Source organism: Diprion similis, chromosome 8 (assembly GCF_021155765.1).
Source record: "Diprion similis isolate iyDipSimi1 chromosome 8, iyDipSimi1.1, whole genome shotgun sequence".
NCBI classification, from domain to species: Eukaryota; Metazoa; Arthropoda; class Insecta; order Hymenoptera; family Diprionidae; genus Diprion; species Diprion similis.
The window spans coordinates 8,204,941-8,229,576 of NC_060112.1; the positions used below are offsets into that span (position 1 = coordinate 8,204,941).

At 33.6% G+C, this 24,636-nt stretch overlaps 1 protein-coding gene across 8 annotated transcripts; it reads right to left on the minus strand.

The window, feature by feature from the left end:
- Window positions 1–416: 416 nt before the first annotated feature.
- On the minus strand, window positions 417–24,044 carry LOC124409640 (2-oxoglutarate dehydrogenase, mitochondrial). 8 transcript variants are annotated; one of them, XM_046887382.1, is made up of 17 exons: window positions 23,899–24,044; window positions 19,997–20,251; window positions 19,358–19,567; window positions 13,478–13,580; window positions 12,237–12,299; window positions 10,336–10,591; window positions 9,664–9,898; window positions 9,347–9,526; window positions 8,271–8,451; window positions 7,671–7,951; window positions 7,294–7,522; window positions 6,930–7,208; window positions 6,514–6,692; window positions 5,898–6,332; window positions 4,851–5,005; window positions 2,489–2,635; window positions 417–2,257 (listed from the first exon to the last, which is right to left on the minus strand). In XM_046887382.1, exons 2-17 carry the CDS (start codon window positions 20,243–20,245, stop codon window positions 2,158–2,160), a joined length of 3,282 nt encoding a protein of 1,093 aa, XP_046743338.1. In that variant the 5' UTR covers window positions 20,246–20,251; window positions 23,899–24,044; the 3' UTR covers window positions 417–2,157. The 8 variants fall into 8 exon arrangements, with proteins under 8 accessions (XP_046743338.1, XP_046743339.1, XP_046743341.1 ...); XM_046887383.1 differs by having other exon boundaries at window positions 19,997–20,278; window positions 23,899–23,999; XM_046887385.1 differs by lacking the exon at window positions 12,237–12,299.
- Between the last annotated feature and the right edge of the window lie 592 nt (window positions 24,045–24,636).

Genomic DNA, 24,636 nt, shown 5'->3' on the forward strand with positions numbered 1-24,636 from the left:
TAAACAAAGAGGCGTTGCCCAACAGACACAAATCACACTGGTTTCGAGCTGATAATTCACAGAATCAATCTGACATCAACTATGATTGCGGAAACAACGATTTGGGGCATTTAGGTGGTTTTGTAATGTACACATACCGGTGCGTAAAACGGGATTTTACACCCGCAAAATAGTGCATAAAATCCCATTTTACGCATATGTATGGCAAAAAGATCAATATTAAACTGATGAGAAGGAATTACATGAAAAATGTGTTCCGTGTCCTCGATAATCCTGCAGTTAAAAAATTGGAACGTCCGAAGTTTTGCTAGATATCGTTGTTAATTCACTTTGGAACAAAGAGGGCAAATGTTGGAAAATCAAGGTGTTTAAGGTACACCGATTTCTAACCTCATACTAAATACACAAGACGCGTGTCGGTTGCTGACACAATTTATTTGCTTAACAAATCCTACATTGTGGATAAACATACGTGTATGTATAACGATATATCTTACTTGGTGATATACAATAAACCTACTACCAATAATATTATTCTTCGTTTATCGGTAAACTAATATCATTATTGACATAGCTGTGCCGAAATTATTGCAATTATGCGTACAACGAAAAATAAAAAGCGAATGAATATTACATTACGGTACTTTTGTAGAATTGAAATAGTAGGTACTATAGGTAATATAGTGTCTACATGCCGTGAGTATTTGATAAGATACTCACGATGTATTATACATAGAGTTTGATGATCACGGCTGTGAACACGCAATGCAACGCAATTATCAAGTTGTCAGTGTACGCTAACACGAATCGTAATGAGAATGTTCAGGATTCGCTTGAAGATAAATATTATTGATTTCATGTTATTACAAAAATCTCTGCTCGTTATACATAAGACAATTTGATAATGTACACTGTATGTATACAAACTCCCGCACGCAGGTATGTACACGTGTATACAAATAATAATAATAATTAAAAATTGATATTTCTCATTTTCACTCGATATTTGAATTATTAACGTAGAACATAAATCAGGTATCTTTGCATACTATGCAGTGTCCAATGTTAAACAACCTTCTTAATTTGTTAATTATAAACTACTATATATACTAATCAGTATTTTGAAAATTACTTTTTCCAATCAAATCATTTTCAGAAGTTTTTACTTGCTGAATTTGTTTAATCAAAAAAGTAAATTTTTCCCATATACAATATATAATATAGGTAGTATCTATGACTATAGTATGCCAATCATTTAATATTTTATACAAACATAGCGACGATAAAAATTTAAATATATTGGCATAGTTGATCTTTTTTTGTGAATACTAAGGAAAAAAATCATAATTCTAAATGAGAACAATAGCATCGCGTTATGTAGTTTGTTCGGTTTAAAACTACCTATGCTTAGCTCTGTATCAAGCGTGTTAGGACGCCTATAACTATCAGATCACTCGTAATATGCGAGCATATAGAATACATAAATCAAAAGTGAATACTTGTGTATGTACCATGTATATATGTATTTCAGTTTTTACACTCTATGCAACAACTCATCTTATTAACATATTGACAGAAAATGAATAAAGAGCAAAAGTGAACTCATTTGAAATATGTATTTTAATCAGTAAAAATTTACGATTAATATAAAATACATACAATATCAAATTTTTTTAGCAACACAGATAGTCGTAAGAACCTTCAATCGTTGTATAGTATTTCACTCATTCGAGGTGAAATATTTTAAAAGAATCGTTTATAGGTAGTAAAATTTATCACCGTGATACCATCAGACCGAGTGAATTAATTTTTGACCATTATCTGTTATAGCACCGAATCGAAAATGTTTGAGAAAAAGTAACTGACAAAATTTCTATATTCGCAATACTTTCATTTTACTATATAATAAATAGATATTTTTAATCATAAGACTCTAGCCTAGTAGTTTTGTATAATTTTTTAAGGCGAACTCATTTATAAGACGCGACTGCGGCCAACGCTTGAGCACTCACCATACTGCAAGAAAATGTTTAAAGGACAGAGGCTGGCTGATCTTTCGATATTTATAGAACAGGATGAACAGTGTATATAATAACATACATATAAATATTGGTGATGGATAATAAATAAAAATTGTTGCTACATCGATGCGAATAATTAGATGGAAAAGGCGTCGTCCAGGAGTTGTTTCAGTTCTTTCAGATGCTGCATTTTGCTACCAGTAGCCGGAGATGCAGCTGTTGGCCTGCCAACGTATCTAGAATGGAAGAAATCAAAATCTTGACAATCAGAATAATTTACAAATAGCTCTGTAAACATACGAACAAATTGAGCATCGTGATTCTGATCAACGAAATTTAACAGTGCCAAATCTAGTGCCAGAGAATATTTTTGAAACATATTTAATTGTAATGGAACATAATTATGTAAAAGTATGACCAATGAATGCAAACAACAGAAAGAGTTTATGTTCTGCAGTTACGATTACCTCACTATTCGCTCTTTTCGATTTGTGGTTTCTGCTGTTTGAGGTTTCGATACTGTGGATGGTTGAGGTGGTTTGGACGAAGACAACCAGCTACTAAACCAACTTCCACTAATTTCGCTTGCGCTATCTTTCTGCACGTCTCCATTACTGCAACATGGCCCAAGTTTTTTTTTTTTGTTTCATACTTTGTTTTCTTTCAGTGTTAAAATAAAATACAAATACATCTAAGAAATGAATGCATTGACGTAAGAAGATTGTAAACAGTATAAGCATTTTATAACAAGCTTTACAACATTAAATGCATTTTATAATCAATATAAATAATTGATAAGTATGTATAATACAGGGTAATTATAGCGTTTAAAAATGGGCCATGTACACAATAAACTAGAGACATTGCTGATTCTTTTTTTCTTCACAACCTACCTCTCAGAGATGTACGGATATTGAAAATGGAAGTATCTTGACTGACGCCGAGCATGTTATATGAATTTCGAATGGCATTCTTTTTCTACAAGAATCGACTAATTTTCTACAGTAGGCTCATATCAACTTTAAGCTGTGTGTAAAAATCACTCGAGTCGAAATTGAAAATATTGATACAAAAAATGAGATCAATCGCTGCTTAAAATCTATCAGGGATGAATGAAGTATCAAAAGTTGTATGATAATGCAAAGGACATTTGACAATTTGACATTTATAACAGACCAATAGATGCAAAATTTAAGATTGATCTAATGTCTAGAGCCAACTACCGAAAATTAAAATTATTCCTAGCTATCAGACACATCTATTTGTGAAAAACGCAGTCTATGTTCAATTCCAGAAATGAAAATGCTAGATATGGGACAAAGTCTTATAAGTTCTGGCATTTATATGATTACTCCTAAATGGACTAGACTGATGCTCAGCATGATCTAGTGAAATTGCTTAACGTGCACTCACTTTTCAATGATATTCTCATTTATGATATAATACTTACACTAGCGTCTGCTACAAGTAATTCAATAACCAAACTCATAATTCTCAATGGTTTATGCTCTACTCGCATTTAAGGTTTTTCATTGCAGACAAGATCCTTGGTTTCATCAATAAAATTAAAAGCTTTTTGGTGCTTCCGGGGGAGAAGTGATATAAAGAAACTAGTGAGTCATTTGTGGGTTGAAAAATTCATCTACCTATGTGGAGCCTAAAATGTATCGATAGCTATTTGAACACTCAAACAATGTGTCATATTATGTAAAAAATAAATAAAAAAAAAAGAAATGTTCATTCATAAATCTGTCTTTTAGTAAAGCATTTACAGATCAGTAGTGCGAGTAATTTTGATAAAAAATTTTAAAGTAGATAAAATAAGTAGGAAGGCTATGTTTCGTTCTAAAAATAGGTATCCCAGTTTTAAAATGAACCTGTAAACGTGTTACATGAGTATAAAAGATTATTATAGAAAAATAAAAATTTAGTATTACGCTATTCTTCAAAAATTATTTCTCGGTAATGGTCGACAATATTGAAAAGTAAACTGTCACGAAACAAAAAAATTGTTAGTAAATAATTTCAATATTTCAAATATGTAAAAGCAATCAGGATATTATAAATGGTATTTTCTATGTCTCTGATGTGTTTTCATATTTTTCACTCACTTGTGGCATCGAAACTATGCAACCAGATCAACTATCAAAAATTTAGTATGTCAAGAATCACATTTCAACATTGAAAGATGTCATTGATTGGAATATTGTAGTACTCCAGTTATTAAATCGTATTGTACAATCACAGCTAAGGAAGAACTTGTCAATACAAAGCATATGCGAGAATTTTCGTTTCCACCTGTTACTTAGAATTCTTCTTGATACATCACTTTGCTTCTGATAGGCAGAACTTTAATATATTTGACGAAGGTTGCGTACATTTTTTTCAAATTATAATCTGCATTAATAATCATATGTTTTATCATATATACCAGGATAACATTATACCAAAATAAAGCACCACAAGTTGATTTAAATTTCAATACAGGCATGAGTTAATACAACTCTCTAATTTCGTTCGAGCATTAGTTATAAATGGAAGAAATGCGCCTCTACTTGCGAAAATATTAATAGATAAGTTTAGTAGTGAAATCAAGCAGTAACACATCACCTGAAATGGTTTTGTCGTGAAATTGAAAACTTTATCTCCGCGGAATGGCACGATTTTAAAGTGCAGTACAATTCATTATAATTGATTACTTACTACCTTTTGTTTCCGATGAAATGAAAAATAATGTCATTTTGTATGAAGAAGATTTACCCGAATTATTCCCCACTTACATGTCTCAAATTGAATAACTAGTAACAAACTTTAATATTGAGTACTCACCCAACATCACGAACACCGTTAAGGGCAGTGTGGAATCGTGGTTGGACATACGTCCACGCTCCTTGATTCTTGTGCTCCTCCTGCGTCCAGACTAATTCAGCATTAGGATACTTCTCAGCTTCTTTTTTAACCAAGTCATACGGGAAAGGTGATATCTGTAAAGAATATGAAACACATTCATTGATATTAATATAATAATTTTCACAATTTGAAGAAAACAACAGCACCAAGGCAAAACGTGCTATGGCTTACGCTTTTATGGTACCTGACTCTTGATATGTAAATTTGAACGATTGTACTTTACCAGAATGAAACTATTCGTGATAACTGAAACGCTTTTTTGTCGAATATTTATTTATATTTTGAAACTTAATACTAGAAGTATGTACTGGAGTCGCACGATTTCCAGACTTTTTTCCATTGGCTAGAACTATCAGTTGTATCTGATAGCAAAAAGCAGATATGTACATAATTGGTAGTTCCTAAGGGTTTCCCAACATTTCCTGAAGTCAACTTGATCAATTGAAATTCACGCAGCAATATATATGAAGTAACAGAAAGCACTTCAATTTTTCCAATAACTGCAGTTGTGTATTCGTCAATAAATGAAACACATCATCTGTGCTGTAATTGAAACTACCAGCATGTTCCAATTTACAATTGTAGTAACCCATACATAAAAATTAGCGTTTCGTCTCTCAAATTCAAGAAAGAATGGAAACAAGGTGTCAGTGTTAAAATGCCTCAATACATTTTATATTACATACACCCCACGTAATTTAGTAGCATCATTTTGCTGAAGCCAAAATTGAGAAATTTTACATACCATCATATTTATTAATGAGTAAACTATGTTATGCTGAATATGCTCAAATAAAATCTGACTTATTAATTTGACAATTCTATACCATGAAAAGAATCGGTTCTGAAAAAATTAGTCGAGCAGTTTGCATAAACAAACTCCAAGTGGTAATTGATTTTTGCAAAGATAGGTGACTTCCATTAAGAAAAATAATTGTTTTAATAGATAATTTGAATTGTGTTTACCTGTTCAACCCTGGCAATAGACACTGAGTCCTCAAGCTGTTTTTCTTTTCTAGCCTTAGTCAAGTCGTAATAGACTTTACCAGAGCAGAAAAGTAGTTTCTTTACATTGTTGGCGTTCTGGGTAGCAGGACCTTCTTCGGGAATTACTCTCAAGAAATGCGTATCTTCCGTCATTAGGTCGAAACTGGATCTAGCCTCTGGGTGACGAAGGAGAGATTTTGGTGTCATGAGGATCAAAGGTTTACGGAACGGAAGCGCAATTTGACGGCGCAAGATGTGGAAGTAATTAGCGGGTGTGCTGCAGTTGGCTACAATCCAGTTTATGTCATGCAACTGACGAACTGCAAACTCTTCGCTTTCTGGTGGGAAATAATCTGGATCATCGGCAGACATTTGAAGGAAACGTTCCAACCGGGCGCTGGAGTGTTCTGGACCCTATAATTAAATTTGCTAATTATCTTTCAACTTTCGATATAGTAAGTAGCAATTAAGACTCAGAACTGAGAAGTTAATTCTTAGACATTAAGTTTCTAAAGATCGAATGGAAAACAAAACAATTTGTCTATTTTCGCTCCAAGGGATTTGTCCTATAGTTTGAAAAAATATCCTTTCTCACCATGCCTTCAAGTCCATGAGGTTGTAGCATGACAAGGCCAGATTGTCGGACCCATTTCGCTTGTCCACTGCTGATAAATTGATCAATGATACATTGCGCGGTGTTATTAAAGTCTCCGAACTGAGCTTCCCAGCATACTAACGCGTTCGGATTAGTCATTGAATAACCTAGTTCAAAACCTGCAAAGAAACGTACACAAATTGTTTAAAATGTGTACTGTGAAAAGTTCACACACAGGAATCAACGACTCAGAGCAGCTGAAGAGAGAGTTGAAATGGAAAAACGTGAAAGGAATGAAGGCATCAGAAATGAGACAAGAAGTAAAAATATAAGGCCTTCTTTGCACTACGTAGAATCTTACTGAAAGCTCACGTTTTGGGCAGTACTAACGTCAATACGAATGGATTATTCATTACCGAGAACACCAAACTCGGAGAGAGAACTATTGCAGACAGTGTATGGAGCTTGGTCTGGATACATGTAACATAACGGTCTGTAAGTTGCTTTATCTACAGTCTGGTGGTGCAGTACATGGTGTCTGTGAGAAAATGTCCCTCGTTCGACATCCTGGCCAGACAATCTAACGTGAATTCCTTCCTTCAGAAGTGAGCCAAAGGCCATAGCCTCGCCAAGAGCCCAATCGACAGTGCGGGCCTCTATCATATCCATTCTAGCCTTAAGAATGCGCTCGATACCTGGAATAAAAATATAGTAAGGACAAGGGCTTAGTAGTCAGATTAATAATTTTTCACGCATCTTTTCGCATAAAGCTTAACCGACCTTTATGAATGACAAATTCAGCCGCATTGGGAGGCGGAGAAGACATTTTTTTGCCAATGTGAACTAGAGTATCCTCCTTGATACCAGTAGGAGACGATTTGAGGGGATCTTTGCCTTCGAAGAAGCCTGACCATGGCGAATCTAGCCAATCCTTGTATTTGATGTGTGTTTCTTGCTTTGCATTATTGTACGCGTCTTCACATATTTTCTCATATTTTTCTTTAACATCCTGAAAAAAAGAACAAAAAGCACTTTAGCACTACAGATATCAAATGATTTTTTTATAACTGTTGCAACTCCACCTCCTTTGATTGAATGTAAAAGTACACACAATAAAAACTGTCGATTATCATTTAACATTGTACAGATACACTAACCTTGACTTCCTCAGGTGTTACAACATTCTCGCTAATCAGTTTGTCAGCATACAAAGTAAGACCTGGTGGAGTGTTGCGGATTTTTCTGTACATTAAGGGTTGTGTAAACATTGGCTCATCGATTTCGTTGTGTCCATTCCGTCTGTAGGATACCAAGTCAATGACCACATCTTTGTGGAATGTTGCACGCCACTCAGCTGCTACTTTGCAAACGTGCATTACGGCCTCAGGGTCGTCGGAGTTGACATGGAAAATTGGAGCATTCACGACTCTTGCGACATCTGGTTAAAAAAATTAGGGTATGTTAGCGTATATTATCAATATTCTATCTGTTCCTTATCTGTTTATACTTCTTAAGAACTTTTGTACTGTGGTTCACTTTAGCATAGCTTCCAATCTAATTTCTGAAGCTTTTCCAAGTACGGCTGGAGGAGGTGCCCAACTAAGAGCCATATAATTGTTTCTGATGTAGTCTAATGCCCCGCGTATAGAGCATATTATTAATATGGATATTTGACTGCAACTTATGCGAGCCAACTTGCTAACGACTCTTTCAAGAAATGCTATAGTCAATCTGACAAAAGACCAAAATAGATTTACCTGTACAGTATGGTGACGATCTTGAATGACGAGGGTCGGTAGTGAAACCAATTTGATTATTTACAACAATGTGGACAGTTCCATGCGTCGTGTAGTCGGGTAAATCGGACAAGTGCATTGTTTCAAAAACTACACCTTGACCACAGAAGGCAGCGTCTCCATGCAAGAGGATCGACATGACCTGTAATTTGAATAATTAAGTTGATTACAGACTTTTGAGCACAAACTTGCAACTGGTAGCTGAAAACTAGATCAAATCATCATACAATCTCTGTTTATTTTTGAGTTAATCCTCTGAAACATGAAAACCATTTTTAATTTTGATTGATTGGTTTATGGAATATTGCAGAATCCATTGTAACATGTGAAAAAGATAAATCGTTCAAAGGAGTGCTTGCTTTATTTCATGTGTAGACTCTCCAAGTCGTGTTTGACAAACAGACGTGTTAGACTGTTTCTTCATGTACAATATTCCCTTGAAAATCTTCCACTACGATCACTGTACAATTGCATTTAATCTGATCTGTTCACTTATATTGTGGCGGATTAGTATTTATTAGAAAACCTCTTACTTGCCATGACTGAGACGCCCTAGCTGATCAGAGCTCCCCCTTTTATCTAATATCACCTACTGTTGCAAAACATCACTGCCAAATTCCATATTTTATATAATTAATTGTTGGTAATAACTGAGAATGTACATTGCTAGTTCAAAGTTTTATTCAAAATTATTCTGGATAGTAAGGAGAACGGGTTTGTAAGTAATAGGCACGAATGAATTACCAAAATTTTCGAAATTTCAGAGTTGTCTTGCACACAAAACACGTGTGGAAGACGTAGTTATCAAAATATGCAAAAACTGAAACATTACTCTTAGAGAGTTCCAATATCTAACTACCTCGATCCCCAATTTTGGTTTAATAATTTTCATCGGTATACAAGTATGTACTGACTTTGCAATATGACGTGTCAAAACTGAATTGCTGAAAGTGACAAACCATCGGAAAACTTCATTTTCTGCTACAAAGAAGAAATGACAATTAGAAGACACTGAAAATACCTAGCACACTATTTACCTTTTTGCCCTCGCCATCTCCACGATAAAATTGTTCAGCTCGTGTTTTTCCTTGGACGACTGGGTCGACAGCTTCTAAGTGGGAAGGATTTGCAACCACAGCTAGACGAATATTTTTGTTCGTGACACGATTCAGGCGCTCAATATAAGTACCCAAGTGATACTTGACATCACCCGATCCCTGCAAATGAACGTTGGTTCAGAAAAAAGGACAAGTTGAATAATTTAGGCGTATAAAGAATCACATTCGAATAAACAGCAGAGATTTTGAGTGGTAATGTCATTCGTAAAGCAATTGAATATTCGTTTCATACTTACGTCATCAGCTGCTTCAAGTGCAGCAAACTGTGTGAATATTTGATTCAGAGGTTTGCGGCAAACATTAGCCAGTACGTTGAGTCGACCTCGATGCGGCATTCCCATAACAATAGACTCCACACCCAATTCTGTTGACTTGTCAATGACTTGTTTCATAGCAGGGATTAAGATCTCACAACCTTCTAAGCCAAACCGCTTTTCAGACGACCATTTTTTGGCCAAGAATGCCTCAAAGCTGAAAAAAGTAGAAATTGAGCTCGTGATGTTTTTTTCTTTGTTCTTTGATTTGAAATAACAATATTTTTTTATAAATATCTTTAGGCATAAACTTTAGGCTCAATTTTTGAAATTCTCCCGAAAATAAAATTATATTTTAGCTATTCTTGCTGTCAATTTAGTTGGTTTGAGAAAATGCCAGGCAACTGGTTAACATTGTAAATAATATTACAAGTAATATGAAACTCCAAGAGTGCTATCAGATGACCGCATTTAATAAGCTTGCAATTCCATTGATGCTGTATGATAATGTTCGTACACACTCGTGACATAAAATGACAACAAAAATAGGCACAGTGTGTTTCTAACTTTCTTACTATTCTGTGAAACTCATCTTAACATGTTTTGTCTGTCTCCTAAGCTTCAATTGTTTTTATTGTTTTCAAACGTTCTTACCCAGTTGCTCTCGTCAATCTTGCTAGAATTAGCCGCTTCTCGTCGCTTGTTATTTCCATTATACCAGGAGTCTCCATCTTTTGTCGGATCCAGTTACATTGTTCAAGAGAGTTTATGAACATGAACTCAACTCCAATGTGTCCGCAGTAAGCAGATTCTAGTCGCTTCAGAATCTCTCGTAGTGGTAACGACTTCTCCTTTCCACCGATGAATGTGGTCGATGGCAGTTTGAAAACACGGTCCATATCAGCTTCCTCTGTTTTTGATTGTTCATTTAATAAAATTGTATGCTCATTATTGAACAAGTACAAAACGACCAGAAGAAACACTGATACATGGTATTATAGTCCTGATGAACAACTTCTGAATAAAATAATTCTGAGATTCGTTCAATTTATTGTTTTTAGTGGTAAGTGAATATCCTGTAACTGTTAATGGGAATCTGAATGAAATTATTACAATTGCTGTAATATGAATAAGCACTGAGATATAACTGTTTAATACCACCTGTAATTGTTAAGGTTGGTCATGCAGTTCAAGCCACATTTCACTTCTATCTATGTATTGACAACGTGTTGGTGTAGTTCACAGTGAATTTTTTTTTTTTTTTTTTTTTTTGCGTGCAAATTACCGAGTATTCAAGTTTTGCGGTAGGTAATTATCAGAACACAAAAGCCCCTCGATGAACTATAAGCTATTCAGTAGCTTAGACATGAAATAAAGTTTTGAGATGAAAAAAATGGAAAATGAATGAACCTCTTGAATAGTTGCATTGCAAAGTTGACATAAGGACCATAACAGTAACATTCATACATGTCGAAAGTGGATATTCGCATCCCTAAAGCTAGAAGAATTTATATTATGATTACAGTTTTTGGGGAAAATTTGTCCTACTAAAAAGGTCCCATTAAGCCCTTAACCAAATAAGGAAATAAAATAATACTAGTAAAGATAAAAAATTAAAATAGATGTACAATCCATTGTGAGATTTTGTTAATAATTACAGACTGCTGTTAATAACGATCACCAAATAACGTACAATTGATGAACATGCAATTTTCATGTTGGGTAAATTCATAAAGTAAACAACGGAAATAAAGTTTACAGCAATGCTTAAAATATACAATACATAGTTATTTATATTTGACGAAAAATAATCAACATGTATCGTTTGTAATAGCAATGCAAAATATATAAGAAACAAAAATCAAGGCTGATACTTCACATAAAAATGTACTTAGAACTGAAAACATGACAAACGTCTCTGTATAGATGATTAAATAACGATAAAAATATCATAAAAGAAAACAGTTTTCATCTTGTGTTATACAGTCAGCCTGAAAGTCAAATTAATTACTCAGAAGTTCCACGTTATTTAGATGAAGATGAAAATTTATGTGTAACACTAACTATTATGCTTTTTTAGTCCGACAAGAGAAAAGTTTGTAAAATACGATGATATAAATTCCATGATATCCCTCCAATTTGAAACCTTTTGTATAAGTTTTATACAAAGAAAAACTAATGTATTGTAACCTCAAATTTATATCATTGCATTAAACAAATATCTTCGAATTAAAATCTGTACTATGCTTGTAGCCTAATAATTTTGCATACTACCAGAAAATACCTTAAAGCATAAGATATTTTCATCGGCTAAATAAAATGCTTATCCGTAAGTTTGAAGATTGTTGAATATATCCATTAATCCATGGACTTTTTTTTTTTTTTTGTTTATTGTTGATACCAAAAATGTTCCCAAGCACCGCTAAGATTCCGCCACACAGTATATTACAATAATCTGTACATAATCCCCCGAGTGAACCAGTGTGTCCCATTGGCACAAAATGGAGAATAACTATCTATAGAAAGGGATTTCTCTTTGATAATTAATTACATACGTTCCATAAGGGCAGCTACTCGATATTGAAGTTCCTGCGAGTAAGTTGTACGAGTTCTCTTTCCTGTGGACATCAATACTTAGACTGAAAATCGAACCTAATTGTGGATTTCTGGTTTTACTTTCCTACCTTGGTTTGTCAAATTCTTTGTAACTTGAAATAAAAAAAAAAAAGGATAGGCACATTGCATCTGGTATTGAAATACTCAGATACACTATATAAAAACATTGCTTGGACGGAATTTTTTCCAAAAGTATGCATGTATTTTATCAGTAAATCGAACACTGGTTCAACGTGATGGTATTCATGAATTCAATAAAAAAAATCCCTGATCAATTGCTTAGTCATGTGATTGGTAAAAAAAAAAGTGTTTAGTCCTTCGCTAAGTACATCATCCTAACTATAATTTACATATTATGATATAATTACTCATATTGATGAATCAAGTACTTTATAATGATTTTCTACATCACATTTCTATTGTTAATTTAATAAATTATATTTTCTCATCAATGCTCAATGACATGACAATGATTTGAACCTTGAAGTTAGATCTATTTGCATCAATGATGATTGGTGACATTTATGAAATATGTCAAGAAAATCATGTTACTTACAACAAATCGAAATAAGATTATACTGAATCATTATAGTTGAAAACATGAAGACTCAAAATTTACTTGAAATTTGAACGTTGACTGCCTACTTCTTCAAATATATTACATATCCAAATATATTATAGATCCAAAATATATTACGATTGACTTGATCCACCTAGAAGAGTGATAAAACTAAATTTCTCTGCACTACCAGTACTACAAGATACAAGAATTCAAGTTCGAATAAATATAAAAACTAACGTAAAATCTATGAAATACATCCTTCTAAATAATGAAGGACAGTCGCAAAGCAGTTCAATATAGTGCATGACATTCATTATTCAAGTTCTCTGTTTAGAAATTGGAAATATATAGTAGCAGTGAGTGTGGGTTGCAATTGCACCATAGAATAATGAAAGTCATTAAAGTGAATCATCTAGAGTTATTAGAAGAGGCACTGTTCTCAGAAACAATTATGGCTTTGTTTTTCAATCACAGTTAATTTTAATTTATTGGGCTCCTTAGGCATTGACGCGTTACTTTAGTTAATTAAAGCTGAGAAATGTACCGTTAGTATTATTTTAGTTTTCATCGGCTGTACCTGTTTGTTCAATGAATATACACATGATGGTTAAGGCTTACCGAAGGCGTAATGGTTATAGAGCAACTCTTGCGGATGCCTATCGTCAAGATCGGCGCTGCTGATGCCAAGCGGGTCCAATTTCGCTATATGATGCCCACGAATCTGTCAATTGAAGCCACATTCATAGATGCCAAACTTGACACCAAATTTCTGACATTGTTCGCTTCTCTTTGAGTTTAAACTATTCTCAACGCATTTTTCGCAAGCAATGCAAAAAAAAATTGAAACGACTGTATTTAGAGGTGATTTACATTTTGATGTTATAAACGTCAACCAAAAATGAACACGAGTTATTATTAATCAATCAATAGCATGTTATTATATTTTCAATAAAATTATCACGCATTTTACAAACTTTGTTCGTGCGAGATAGTTCTGCAACCTGAAAAACTTTAGTGTATCCAGTACACGTTTGAATATATTATTGTATCACACTCCAGATCATATTCCCATGAGATTAAAAATCATAGCAAACTATAACTTCATTTTTACTGATTTCAGTTTATACTTTTCAATTTATTATGTTATTGCAATATCCAAAGCGACTATAAGGAAATATCAAGCAAGAAACAAGTAAGAGTTTAAATGTTGCTCATCATTCCTAAAATCTTCGTACAATATTACCTTGACATACATTTTTCATAAGAATATGCTCTCTAAAAATTATATCGAAGTTACTTCAACATTTATTTAAAATTTCTCTTCAAAGCTTGTCTGTGAAACGTAGTGTATGAAATTTAATAATAAGAATAATAAGAATCACGATAACACCGTGTAATTCTCTACAGCTGCAATTACAAAAGTTTTACAATTAGGGCAAAGTGTCTGCAGAGAATGTAATTCATAACATATTTATGTGGAAGATCATCTGCAATTCAATATCTAGAATATCATGAAAATTGGCAAACTATGAAATACTTTTAGAGCGAATCCAAATATTATATACAAAGAAACTCTGTTTGGAAAGAGCCGAATACAAGACTATTAATTTGACGTAGGTAGGGAAATCTGCTGATTTTAAAACAAACTAAAGTTAGATAGAAAAAACATTGTATCTACGTGGCACACAATAGATTGTTTTTTGCTATTAAATTTCTCGTTTCAAAGACAGTGGATTTTTTACCTACCCTAATGAATATCATACTTGCTCAATTCGTTCACCGCACACCTCCCGTTGAATCAAAATTTTGACTATATACGATAAATCAATTGTAGAATTTGCTAATATGATGTGAAAGATGAAGATTTTGTTTGAAAACCCATTCTACACACGTCACATCAATTAGCTATAAACAGATGATCAAAAAAATGAGGGATAAAAAGATAAATGATTAATTTATAGACAAAGTGAATCCAAAAAAGCCATTTCTACAAAACATGCAACACCATATTCTTCTTACCTATGATGAACTGATTGGTACCATTGTACTAACATGAATAGAATTATTAATATTAGTAAGTCAGGCAAAAAATAATAAATAAAAATCTGAAAGAATATAAGAATGTGAATTGATGTACGAAGCGCCACACAAACAGGCCATAGCATCCATTGATCATATCAGATCTCGAAGTCATGTTTCAACAAATTTTCCCCAAAACACATTTATGAATAGATAAAAATGCGGAATTGAATATTTTCAATACATCCACTAATATCCTAGGAACACCTATACATGTGCGTACTTTCATTCTCTACGTCAAAGTACGTCTTATATGATGAAAATTACTTTTTTTATATTTCATTTAATAAACTGCCCAGGATTCCCAGAAATAAACTTGACATCTTTGAGATACAATTATTAAGAAAGTATATTCATTGTAAGAATCTGTATAATTCAGATACCGAAGCAATTCAAGACCAGACAATTCTTCTGTATTTTTGTGAGATTATTCAGATTCACATTTTAATCAAGAGTTACACAGTATGGAAAAAAACTGTACCAACAAACTGCTTAAAAAATGGGTTCTTCAAAAGCTTGAATATCAAAATCTTCATTATTGGGATGGTTCTTATCTGGCCAGAAAAGCAGTTTTTTGCTGATAACGTGATAAATACCAGATTTACGAAAATTTTACAACAGATTTTTTTTGTAGAGCATTAAATTTCATACAGAATAGCTGGAAAATTTTTTTTTTATAATATATAGTTTAAAGTATTTAACTGTTTTCTTAGAAAAATTTCAAATGCATAGAGTAATTGGAATATTTTTTGGATGTAGCCTGATTTTTTTTCCATACAACATGATTACTTTTTTGGGCTGAGCGCGAAGAAATTGCTACATGACCCAAATAAGAACCACCCTAACAATTATGATTTTTTAAATGGGGAAAGTTTTATAAATTAATTATTACATACTTTAATCCCATATTTTCGGATTTCTTGACACCAAGCTTTCTACTTTAGTAAGTTTCAACTATATTGCACTACTTCACATATCCAACTTGTGTGCTCTGGTATATAAATCGAATATCATTTTTTCAATGTAGATGAAATTTATATATTCAATTGAATCATAGTGCGTCGGTAAAACATTTTCATTGTTCGATAAAAATTAATAATAATTGAGATCTTTTTATCAATACTCAAAGACATTAAGTCATTACAGATGGAAACGAGCAAAGTGTGTTAAATTAAAAAATAACCAAGATTATATTTACTATTTAAATACAGTTTGATTCAATTCGAAATAACCAGCCGATAGAGAATAAAGGAATGTGACGTAAATTCTCAGCACTGCGACATACATAGAGTCTAAATAATAGAATTGCATTTAGAGAGTCAAAAGTACACACTTGCAGATGATTCTTCTTTTTCAGTATTGTAACGATGAATATATTGGCGATTTCTGGCCAGTGTCTAATAAAACAACAATGTATATTGCATAAACCATTTCTTGGTTCCCGTGCCAGGCGCATGCCAAAAACCGCCTTTTATATAGAATCAAGACAAATAAAGATGACGAGAGACTTTGAGCAGCCCATCTACCTCTAACTAGATCACACACACAAAATTCCAATTGATGACTCACAACGTTTAGAATATTGTAAAATATGAAAAAAATTCAGAAACAAAACCTGCGACATTATAATCAAATTAGTATAAAAGAAATTGCTTGTTTGACAAACGTGCACTGAATTTATGGATCTTTTTTTTCTTCATCATAATATACAATAATCTAATCTAAACAAGAATAGATAGTTTTCTCTACACCGTTGTAGGTGCTAACTTTATCTGTCTTATTAAGAAACTGTTGGGGCTCAAAGGGATGGTCAAATATATGGATGTAAGGAATTGATGGTTTTGTAAGCCTTACCAAGCATGTATTGGCGCAGAACACGCTCTGGCGCTCCCTTGCGAGCTGCATAATGGGTGTGTAGTAGTTCTGTTTGCATGATACCCAGAGGGTCCAGTTCAGCCACTAAATGACCCCTTGCCTATATGTCAATGAACAATGCTCACATAACCCAATATTTTCATCATTTATCTGTATCAAGCCGTGGTACCTATTCTCTGTTTTTCAAGAGTCGGGGTATTGGTACAAAGTAAGATAAACAAGTATTTTGGAGTACTTTGTCCTGTTATGTTGTTGCCGTTTAATTTCTCAGAGCTTTTCTATGATATAACACTAGAGTTACATATAATGAGATTTCCTATAGATTTCAATACCGCGTAAATAAACTTCCAAATTATCTCAGATGAGAAAACATTAATTGGGTAGAGGATTTCTTCTTACACGTTATTTAGTAAGAAGGTAACACTTTTCTGTGAGATTTCTCTTTTCGGTCACTATTACCAAATTGATCACCTATATTCAACAAAAGGACAGGTAGAACTTGTGGCGACAATGAATTGATGCCTTACTCGGAAAGTATGGGCTATCAATTTTTTTTACTTGTAAAATTAAGAAAAAATGAAGTAACCAACCAAAAAACATTTAAAAACTTGGCTACCACAATTTTCTATCTACAAGTCTAGAGATTTTTTAATTTTATACGTATCGTAAACTTTTTGATAAAATTACTCGAAAAGTGAGCTTGGAAATGATTAAAAATGAGCTTAAAAATTAAATTCAGACATGTACTAGTAGAATAGTAGAAATACGTAGACACCAATAAACAGGAATTCAATTTCGAATAGGGTTATCTTGAAATCAGTGGAGACAAATTGTGCTCTTAAGAATCTCTTCAAGAAAAATTATCAGAAAGCGTAACACCGAATTACGTTAAATTTAAAATAAATACAACAAAATAATTTTTCATCAAAGGTAACATAATTCAATTGAAAATAGATGTATTATGACTCCGTGGTTAGAACATTGATCATGTAAAGTAACAAGAGAATAGATCAAAAAAGGAACATATTCTGTTAATGTCAGGATTCGGTTCCTGAGTATTCGTATAACGGGACTTGCCCCGAGAGATATGGACATTTAGAAATATGAATAAGAAGAAGAAAAAGGCTATTAATATATGAAAATGAAAAGTGCCAATAATATTAAATAAATTTACTGCAAGCTTTCTGCATGATTTTTCTTATATTTTAATTCAATTTTATCATAAGATTTTGAGAAACATAAATATCAAAGTGCTGAATAGCAATTAATATGCACAGTTTAAGCCCTAAATGAAAAACGTTATGTCATGGCATGCCTACAAAGAACTAGAAAATGCAACTTATAATTATGTTAAGAAGACAAAGTAACTATGTGTTTCTGAAAACAACTTTTTTTCAGAAAGATCTTTTGCCTTAGTAAAAATATGTCTAGTTTCAGAGCGAATCCACATCATTCATGTCAGAAGTTTATGAAATTTGAGCTGAAGCTTGTCACAATTACGACCACAGTAAAAATCACTATCAAAAGCCAAGTATACCGAATAAATAATAGTCCAACATCCAGATATGATTTATTTCAAATACTATCTCGGTAACTGAACTTCATTGCATCTACTTAAAACTGTTATGTGCTCCGTAATATTGTACACTTTAGCACATTATAGTCCAAAGATTTGATGCAGTGGTAGTATGAAATGAAATTTGCTTCACAATGTTCACATGCTGTGAATAGATGTATGATTTTCCCCTAAACATTTAACATTGATATTGATTGAAATACATGCTACATCAAAGAGCTTTACTACATACATATTTTCTGGGATCCCAATGTGATTATGATTATGGTACCAAAATTAAGCATTCTTACAATAAAACAGATCTGTGACCTCAATTTGCAATTGATTGCGTGAAAAATGATGGTAGTAAAATAATATAATTAGAAGATGTAAAAAAACAAAACTGGGACCAATTTCATTATGGGAGGTGCAAAGTGTTTACGCCAAGTCATCTTAACTTGAAGTTGACTATAAGAATATTTGTTTGCTTCAAATTTTATCTAATTTTTTACTTTTTCACATAAATGACTTCACACAGACTGTTTTATGTTGTAATAATGAGGTTGAATTTTCTAGATCGACACGGTGTATGACAATAATTGAGGTTGCAGATTTAGGATAACAAATACATGAATGCACAGTTGCGGCTTAGCAGTGCGTTTTGCATCAACGCATCTCAAAAACCGAATAATTTTGCTGTACACAAGCATTGGATTTTGATAATGTCGACAATACGGTACTTTGAACAAACACTTTATAGCTAATTTCAAAGAACTTATAAGTCAATATAATGTTCATTCACGTCTGAATCTGCATTATAGCAATGCTATCGATTACTTTCAAGATAATATGAGACGACAAGATACACATAAGATTTGTATGGACTTTCATACCTGTATATTGCCAAAGCAGACAATGCACAAGTGATTAGAGTACCGGATACTTTTGTTATTTTGTCAAACGGGAACTTAATGATCGTTGTAACTAACCTGGTAGGATCTGATGATGGCCTGAACAGCAAGGTGATCATCGATGATCTTTTCATTGATTGGACTATGGGAAAGAGCAGGAGATGCTCCATACGGCATCAATGATCCTGGTGGAACTTGGTTATAGTTTGGCACAAGAGATGGTGGTGCCTGGTAGGCAAGTCCAGGTGTCGCTCCAGCTGTACTGTTGCGAAAGAAGGAATCCCACGACTTTCGTGAAAATTAAAAAATTAAGTAAATAACTGTTCGTAATTGGGTTTTCAATCGAATTTATAAATTTTATAGTGAGCCTAGGCGGAGCAGTCATATTTTTCTAGTAGTTATTCGTTCAAGTATCATATATTTTTCGAAAATATTAAGACATAGAAAATTTTAAATAACAGAGATTTTGGCTATTTATATTAATTATTTTTTCGATTAATCGACTAATTGGACAAACAATAATGCAAAGTCTACGATTGATTGATCAATGGCATAGCCCTACCAGATAACGAAATAGTGATTCTTTTTTTAATGATCTCCTAAAAATCTATAGCTCATCTGAGATGAATAACTACAAAAAATTTTCAAAAATCGTCTTCCGCTATTTCCAAATCCTTATCGAGCCTCTTATTGGCATCGAGAATATTAAATACTGACCACGTGTACACTGTGGGGGTCTTGCAGCCATGCGTTGTACATTTCTTCAACATATGAGCTGGAGCTGCCATTTAAAAAAGGTTCAGTGGCTACAGGGCTGTTGTATCGGCGTGCAGGTACAGCTGTTACCACGTGACTGGTTCTTGCCAAGGGATCGCTTCTCACCAACCAGGAGGCGAACCTCTTAGCCCCGCAGACTTGCGGAGCCAAGGGTGCCAATGAACTTATTACTGTCCTCGCCCTGTGCATTTTTATCTGCAAGAACACACAGTTTTTTCAGACTTTGGTAGTACATGTTGAGGAAAATCCAACGCATTATATCAGTAACCAGTTTGGAAATCAACTTATTGTTAGTAATTTATTAGAAAAACATGTACATTTTATATTCTTGTTTATGTACCAGAATAAATCAAACATTCAGATTTAAAATTTGTCAAGTGTGTCTGAAGAAGCATATTGCAATTGAAAAAAAAAAAGTCATTTGTAATAAACAGCATGTCAAAATTGTATAATAATTGCAAAATAATAATTAATCATTAGAGTTTTGAAAAATCTCCTATAATCAAGTTGGAACGAAAAACATCTACAATTGGGAAGAAAATTATTCTGAACTACAATTTCAGATATAAAAGCTACATATCCCCTTGATAACAGAATTGTCCTTGAAAAAATTAGGTTCGTCTAAATATTAATATTCTGCTACGTGATACGAAAGAAACAAAGATCCTTGGTACAAGACAGTGATACTGCCACTAAAGTGAAACGCAAGTGCAATGACTCATAGTAAATTGAATTTCCTCAACTTCAATTACCTGGATCAGCGATTGCGCGTCAAAAAAATTTCTAGATAAAGCTACATGTACACCTGATCCGGATGAGTAAATTAAATTTAAACCATAGATATAATCTGTACACTGGTGAGTATTTTAAGACAAATTATCATACGGTAATTTCATCAGCCGTTAAATGTGATTGTAAATAATTCTGCGTGAACTTTTAGTGACCAAAGTAGATGGAACCAGTTAGAGCCAGATATCGTTCAGTGCTAAATTTTCGCACAGTGTAACTGATTAATGTATGAATATGAAATGTAAATATAAAATGAGTATAAGTTATTTGTCTTCAGTCAACTACACAAACTTGTTACTTTTTTACGATTTGGAATTACAGAGTGACCGAATAAGTATTACTTGAATAAATTTTATCACACATGTCTCAGTACGAGACAGTATAGAATTTTGATTGATTTAGAAACGGAATCACTGTTAAATGTGTGCAAGAGAAATGTGTTTAAATCTAAACACTTATTTGAGATCAAATTCCTATCAACTTGACTGCTGTTGTTCAAACCTGGAGTCTTACAGGTCACATGTGACATGCTGAAGTAAATAACGTGATAATGCCATCATAGGACTTTGACGTAAATATGTATTATTTGGCCACCAGCTTCCATTTTTCATTAGTTTTTATTTTTGTCCAAACACTGATACCTCGTTATAATAATGACTTGCTTGTAACCATATAAAGAAAGCAAACAACAATCATTTGAAAGCTACCAAAAAAAGTTTTAAGACTCAGCTAATAGTCAAATAATGCTGAAACATATACATTGATTGCTCATTTGTCAAGTTTGTATACAACTGATACTGAGAAAGTTATCTGTAGCTATCGCTAGCTGAAATGCTGACAGGTATTGAGAGCTAATGATAAGAAACGTGATTCTCATAAATCAGAAATAAACGTCTAGTCAGCTTATGTAAGCTTGAAACTGTGGGCAAGTTCTCTTTGTATCACAAGACGGATTACAGTATTAGCTGCGATTTGATCAAACTCAAGATAATTCAACCATACTTATTGAGCTTCACCACGATAGTTCAATACAGGATGTAGACTGATCTTCGATCAGATAAAGAAGATGTATGGCACAGTAGAACAGTGTGGAGTATGGAACAGTGATCAGAAAATTTAAGTATTCATCTCTCAGTATGCTGTGAAATTTTCCCTCTATGACTTAGACTCAGATGATCTCATGTTTGAAATTGTTTGTTACATAAGACGAAGTAATGATGAAACGAGGCTGTGAAACCCCAGTTAAAAAAACTTGTTAAAATCTCATATAATGTGAATAGTTTTCAACGACTATTGGAATTTGTTTTCCATGTTTTTAATTATTCTCTCATAACAGTTTTTACGTTACATCTTTCAAGCAATATTTTTCAGTCGCGTAAAGTGTCTCCCAGTTCTATTAGAAACAGAATGTTAACGTACAGTGTAACTATAGTCCCTGCTGATTATGATTTTCAAAATAGAATTGATTGAGAAACACGAACACGACAACACAAAGAAACATAGGGGGAAAAATTTATTCTAGAGGAAACTCTTAACCAGATAGCAGTTACAAAGCAGCATTGCTCTACCTTGTAAAATTTATTCACAGGGCTCTTTCTAGACGTGGTTTGACAGACCAAAATTTACGCTTTGTATGGCGGAAACTCGTAAGATAAGAAAAAAAAAAGAGGAACCAATTGAACCATTACATAAAATTTTCTGATATATCCGTAGTTTTTATAACATCTGGAAAATCTTAACCAGAACTTGATTGATTAAAAATGAAAAATTGTGAGCTTCGAGTAAACTAAGGCAACTATTACAAGGCATAAATTTTATGTAAATTTAAAGGTAGTCACGTGACTAAATTAGCTAAATTCTAATAGGACAAAACTCACAATCTTTTAATTGATCAATCGATATAAAATGATGCACTTATAGATAAGTAAAAGCAATAATTGAACTTTATTTCGATTAGATATCCGTAGGAAACGATTAATTTACTCGATTCGCATGCACTAGAGGAAATTGTGTATGTTTCGCACAGGCCAGGATTAGTCACAAGGAACTCGGCACACCGCCGAGTCAGCTCATAGTACCTCGTTTGATCAACTGTATTGAAGAAAAGGAACAGCCAAATGAGATATGGATGGTAAACTGTTATACAATTCATTAGTTCCATTCTCTTGTATAACTTACACAACAGAAAGCAGGGTAATATTGAAAATGAATATGAAGTCGAAGACTTTTCTGGTAAATGACGGCCAATATTACCAGCATAATATTGAAAATTTCAATTTCCCGTAATTCTCGTAATTTCAACTCTACTTTAATCATGTTGGGTGTCTATTTCTTGAAGTGTGCGTTTAGTTGCACGTGACATCTGACTCGTGACATTGCCGCTTTTGTTTGTTTTTTTTGTTTTTTTTTCTTTTCTTCTTTTTATATTTTTCACCGTAAAAGCGCGGCTGTACATTTCGAAAGCGAGTCTAAAAGGGCGGGAAATTGTAACGGAAAGTAGATTGTGGAGGGCTGGCAAAATGCGCTGCTATTTATATTTGTGAAACAATTCGGGATTACACAACCGGAGCGAATTCTGGCGCGACGTCCGCAAGTGCCTGCATGGGTATGGCGCTTTGTGGGTGTACATTCGCGCGTATGTAGGTGACGAATAATACGGTATTAAAGGGAACAAGGTTATACGTACTGCACTAGAACGAGAATCGATTAAAGTTCCGTTCTGCCGTGTAACGCGCCTTACAATTATGCAACGATATTCCTGCCGTTTATTTCACCTCAATTTCGGTTTTCTAAATTAACTGTTCTCTGTCGCTAATTTGAATCTGCGAAGGTTGTGTGCGATAAAAATATATGTGACATATCGCGATAGGTGGATGCCAGGGTGACTATTTTTAACATGCGCAATAATTTACGTAACGTAATTTCCTCGAATTTTTTGATAAATGGACTAGTTCAACGCCGCCATTATTTTGATACGTTAATTATTCTTCACGAGCGGTTCATGTAACTCGGAAATCGATTAGAACGTAAAATTTTGACCTCGACTCGCTTACCTGATGTTAGCGGAACGACGGTGACAGGACAACCACCATTTGCAATCCCATCCGTCGCTTCTATAGACCCTCCCTATGCCCGAATATCTGTAAGCTAGACAGTTACGACGTCTAGCTAATCTCTGCAGGTATTACGCTCAATTGTTAGATGGCGCTAGTTTCGCGAACGAGTTATGCTATACGCTCGCCACCACAAGTCTATGGCCACCACTGAACTCTATATTACAGGCATTACAGGCAAAGCCGTAGTGACGTCATTAGACCGTCGAGAATAATATTCTGCCATGCAGCGCGGAATTCAAATATGCTACGCAACGATAGATAATGAAGAAGTGATATTCGTGATACAATACATTTCCTCAACCTGTAATAACTTGTACAATTAATTATAAGTACTATTGATTGTATGGATATATTGTAAGACGATATGTATGTGATCGCTTTCGACGGCCAAAGTATGAACGGAAAAACGTATTATTATATTTCAGTGAGAAGAACAGACTTAAAATGAGGGCCTCTAGCCAGCCACACGGATCGCAATGTAAATTCGAATTTTTGCACCATTAGAATGGTCTCAGAATATAGCAGGTCTGAATCAAAGATATCAAAGGTCCCGCCACAAGTATTTCCTCTGGTTTTAGTTACTCCGGACTCTCGGTATATTAAGAGGTGAAAAAATAGTTACTATGCCGCAGAAGACTTGACAGCAAATATAAAAAATAAATTTTTCGAACAGTG